Source organism: Eurosta solidaginis, chromosome 5 (assembly GCF_040869045.1).
Source record: "Eurosta solidaginis isolate ZX-2024a chromosome 5, ASM4086904v1, whole genome shotgun sequence".
Lineage (NCBI taxonomy): Eukaryota > Metazoa > Arthropoda > Insecta > Diptera > Tephritidae > Eurosta > Eurosta solidaginis.
In genome coordinates, this window is record NC_090323.1 from 149,959,131 (window position 1) to 149,964,447 (window position 5,317).

The 5,317-nt window shown below is 38.0% G+C and overlaps 1 protein-coding gene across 1 annotated transcript; it reads left to right on the forward strand.

Annotated features, from left to right (window-relative positions):
- Positions 1–1,508: 1,508 nt before the first annotated feature.
- Positions 1,509–2,312, forward strand: LOC137254312 (uncharacterized). Its single transcript, XM_067791976.1, has one exon. It carries the CDS (start codon positions 1,509–1,511, stop codon positions 2,310–2,312), a length of 804 nt encoding a protein of 267 aa, XP_067648077.1.
- Positions 2,313–5,317: the final 3,005 nt, after the last annotated feature.

Genomic DNA, 5,317 nt, shown 5'->3' on the forward strand with positions numbered 1-5,317 from the left:
GCAAAGTAAAATTGCCACAATTGGTCCCACCACCAGATCCTTTACGCTCTTTAGTTTCTGGGATTAGAAATGATTCTAAGCACTTCTTGACCAACATTCAGAAATATAACAACTGTTTCCAGATGACATCATTTGGTGCTACACATATTATACAAGACAATTTCATGCCCACTTTCAAGGTATTATATAAGAATATTTTTTTATATTATTCAAGTTTGTACTATATCGGAAATAATTAATGGACAAATTTTAAAAAATTACAGATTCAAGGACAAATTTATCACTTACTGGGAACTCTGTTACCACTACCTGATGCAGATCATCAATTTTTACAAATTTATTTTATGAGAAATTCAGATGCGGAAATTAATAATCGTTGTGCTCACAATCCTACAGTGAAGAAAACCATTGTCCAACAATTACAAATGTTTCTTCATCAGTATAACAATTTAGTAAACATGTTCAAAATAGCATTGGAGCGGATGCCATCTGATAGCCATAATATTATTATTCGAGCTGACAAAACACCTGCCGGTGAACACACAAGGAGGTTCAATTCACCTACCATTGATGAAGTGGCTGTTGTCATTGTGGGAGAAAATTTACAATCTAGAGATATTGTGCTTCATAGTCGGAATAGTGATTTAAAACGTGTATCTGAAACACACAGGAGTTATGATGCACTACAATATCCTTTGATCTTCTGGAAGGGGGAAGATGGATACCATTTTAATATCAAAATGGTAAATCAAGTAACAGGTAAATGAATTGAACAAGATTAAATAATATTTTTAAATTCAATTCATCTAAGTAACAATTTAAACATTTATCATTTTTGATTGCAGGTGCTGAAACCAACAAAAAAGTTAGTGCTATGAATTTCTATTCATACAGACTCATGATCCGTCAAGGTGAAGTAAATAATATTTTGATGTGTCAACGACTTTTTCATCAGTTCAAATTGAGACTGAACGATTGACATACATCTGTTTGAACCAACGACGGCTACGGTCAGAGGAATACATCCATCTCCGCGATGCTATAAATGCTGATGGCAATGTGAATAATGTAGGAAGAATGACAATTTTGCCAGCTACTTATATAGGAAGCCCACGCCACATGCATGAATATGCTCAGGATGCTATGTCATATGTTAGGCATTATGGCCGCCCAGACTTATTTGTTACATTCACATGTAACCCAAAATGGTCCGAAATCGAGAAGGAATTACTACATAGCCAAACACCAGTTGAAAGACATGACATAACTGCCAGAGTTTTAAACAAAAATTAAAATCTCTCATGAATTTCTTAATAAAGCATTGTGTGTATGGCCGAGTCCGTTGTTGGATGTACTCTGTAGAATGGCAAAAGCGTGGATTGCCACATGCGCACATTTTAGTATGGTTAGTGGACAAAATAAGGCCCGATGAGGTTAATTCCATAATTTCAGCTGAAATTCCAGTTGAAATAGTTGACCCAAAATTACATGCAATAGTTACCAAACACATGATACATGGACCTTGCGGACATTTCAACTACAACTCACCCTCTATGGTCGACGGTAGGTGTTCCAAGCGATACCCAAGAGACCTGCTTGCTGAAACCATAACGGAAAATGATGGATACCCATTGTATCGTCGGCGATCAGTTGCGGACAGTGGGCGATCGGTAGCTGTGAAGGTAAGAGGACAAAATGTTGATGTAGACAATCGTTGGATTGTGCCATACTCGCCAATATTGTCCAAAGCTTTTGAGACTCACATCAATGTGGAATATTGTAATTCTGTGAAGTCGATAAAGTACATATGTAAATATGTTAATAAAGGTAGTGATATGGCTGTCTTCGGTGTAACCAATGCAAATGATGAAATATCACAGTACCAGATGGGTCGCTATGTAAGTAGCAACGAAGCTATTTGGCGTATCTTTTCATTTGCGATCCATGAAAGACACCCTACAGTAGTCCATTTGGCAGTCCATTTAGAAAATGGTCAACGAGTTTATTTTAATGAATCTAACGCGGCAGACAGGGCGGCACATCCACCGTCGACAACATTAACAAGTTTCTTTACAGTCTGTCAAACTGATGATTTTGCTCGCACTTTGCTGTATGCTGACATGCCACGCTATTACACATGGAACGCATCATCGAAATCGTTTCAGCGTCGAAAACAAGGAACACCAGTTGAAGGACATCCAAATGTATTTGCTTCAGATGCTCTTGGTCGCATCTACACAGTACATCTAAATAACGATGAATGTTATTATTTGCGGTTGTTGTTGGTGAATGTTCGGTCCGACATCGTTTAAACAACTGAAAACAATTAATGGACAGCTGTGTGCGACTTACCGTGAGGCATGTCAACTATTAAATTTATTTGAGAACGATTCGCACTGCGATGATACGCTCAAGGATTCCGTAATATCTTCGTCGCCGCATCAAATTCGTACATTGTTTGCGATTATCATATCGACATGTTTCCCCTCGAATCCAAAAGATTTGTGGGTTAAGTATAGAGATGACATGTCTGGGGATGTTTTGCATCGTGTGCGCCGTCAAACTTTGAATCCTACACTACAAATGACTGAAGAAATTTACAATGACACATTGATCATGATAGAAGATATGTGTTTATTGATGGCAAATAAAGTATTGTCGTGTTTGGGAATGACAGCACCCAATCGTCATATGCACGATGCATTAAACCACGAGTTGCAAAGAGAACATCAGTACGACATTGAAGCATTGGCCGAAACAGTTCGTACAAATGTTCCACAATTAAATCAACAGCAAAAAATTGCGTACGACACTTTGATAGAAGCTGTGAACAGTGGATCTGGTGGAATTTATTTCCTTGATGCTCCCGGAGGAACCGGAAAAACGTTTTTAATTTCATTGCTTTTGGCGAGGATCAGATCGCGAAATGATGTTGCTCTAGCGTTGGCTTCATCTGGAATTGCTGCAACTCTGCTAGAAGGCGGGCGAACTGCACATTCTGCCTTGAAATTACCACTAAACATGCAAATCACCGAAACACCAATTTGCAACATCGCCAAAAATAGCGCAATGGCCAAGATCCTACAGGTATGCAAATTGATTGTTTGGGATGAATGCACAATGGCCCATAAGAGGTCACTGGAGGCACTGGACAGAACGTTGAAAGATCTTCGTGACAACCAAAATATTTTCGGTGGGGCCATGATTCTGTTGTCAGGTGATTTTCGTCAGACTCTTCCAGTTATTCACCGATCAACTGTTGCTGATGAACTAAATGCATGCCTAAAATCATCAAATTTGTGGCAGTACGTAAAGACACTCCACTTAACAACTAACATGCGAGTATTTTTGCAACAAGATGAAACTGCAACTGTGTTTGCGAAGCAGTTGTTAGACATTGGAAATAATAAAGTTGCAGTGGACACCTCGACCGGATTCATCACATTACCTACAGATTTCTGTCACATCACAGACTCAAAACCGGAGCTTATTCAGCGAGTTTTCCCAGATATAGCGCAAAAGTTCAATAACCATAATTGGCTGGGTGAACGAGCAATATTAGCAGCGAAAAAAAAAGATGTCGAGGATCTTAATGCGACCATTCAGAATTTACTTCCAGGACAGTTGGTTTCCTTGAAATCAGTCGACACCGTAATGAACCAGGATAACGTAGTCAACTATCCCACTGAGTTCTTAAATTCACTGGAATTGCCTGGATTACCACCTCACAATTTGCAGTTGAAAGTAGGATCAGTTGTCATCATGCTGCGTAACATTAATCAACCTTGCATAGTCGAACAAGACTGGCTGTGAAAAGACTGATGAATAACGTCATTGAGGCGACAATCATAAAAGGAAAATACAAAGGAGAGGATGTCTTGATCCCGCGGATACCGATGATTCCAACGGACTTACCATTCGATTTTAAACGCTTACAATTTCCAGTACGTCTGGCCTTTGCGATGACCATAAATAAATCGCAAGGACAGTCGTTAGAAGTTTGTGGAATCAACTTGGAGTTTCCCTGTTTCGCGCATGGACAATTATACGTCGCGTGTTCGCGCGCCGGAAAACCGTCTTCTTTGTTTATTTACGCACCACAAAACAAAAAATATAGTTTATGAGAAAGCTTTAAATTAATTAACAGACTGTATTTTAACAGTGTGTGTCTGTGAATATCAAATTTAAACCTTATAAATAGCCAATATTTCAGGAAAACTCTGTTTTCTAAGTAAGCAACATGATGTATCGAAAATAATAATAAAACTTCTTGATTTATTCAATAAATGCTTTTTTATTAAGTACGGATTCGATTTGTTTGTTTTAAAATCATTTTATACAAAAGATTAGGTCTTTTATTTATCGATGAGGCAGTACGAAGTCTGCCGGGTTAGCTAGTAACATATAAAAAAATGTATTTTCGCACTTGTTCTGAAGAAAACTAGTTGCGACGCCCCCGCACCTTCTTCAAGGAAATCTATTTAGTAGGTTAAAGACACTATGAATTTTAAGGAAAAAATAATATACAGTTAGTGCGATTAACCTCCGAATAGACTCAAAGTTGAGTTTCTCTTCCAATTTGAGTCGCGCTCCTTTTAATTTTCCTACCAATTGGCGGTACGGGACTTACATGTTTTATGCCGACTCCGAACGACAGCTGAAATGCAGAAAAACTTTCACTGAGAAGCCTTTCATAGCAGAAATACACTCGGGTTGTTCGCCAGATCACTTCCGAAGGGCGACCTCGCTTAGATATTTTTTTTTTGATGGAAGAAAGAAGGATGTTGTTTTGCCCGAGACTTGAACCCAGGACCTACGGTGTGGTAGGCGAAGCACCACCACACCACAGTGGCCGAATGTATGGCAATATCAAAGTATGAAAATAAAAGCAAGAATAACACGTATCACGTAAATATATAGAGTTCCACACAAAAACGAGACATTTATATATGATTTTCATATAAAAAAGTTTAAATGCAGATTTCCCCGAAGAAGCCGCGGTGGCGTCGAAACGCGTAGGAGGATAGAGGAAATATGTATTAGATTTGCCTTATACTTATCGGTTGAAAAGCTCCAAACCAAACGAAAAACATAAAAGAATTGGTCCAAGTGAAGAATAAAAATTTAAAATACCCTTAAAGATTTTTGATTTTAAACTAGTATTTTGTCAGACTAAAATGAATTAGACTAGAAAACTGTATTCTAAAAAGATTACGTTCTACAAGTTTTCTGAATTATAAGTAAAATTTCGGTAATTTGCATAAAAATGTTTACAAATTTCTTGAACTTTAATAATTTTCGAAAGAGTTGTCGAAAC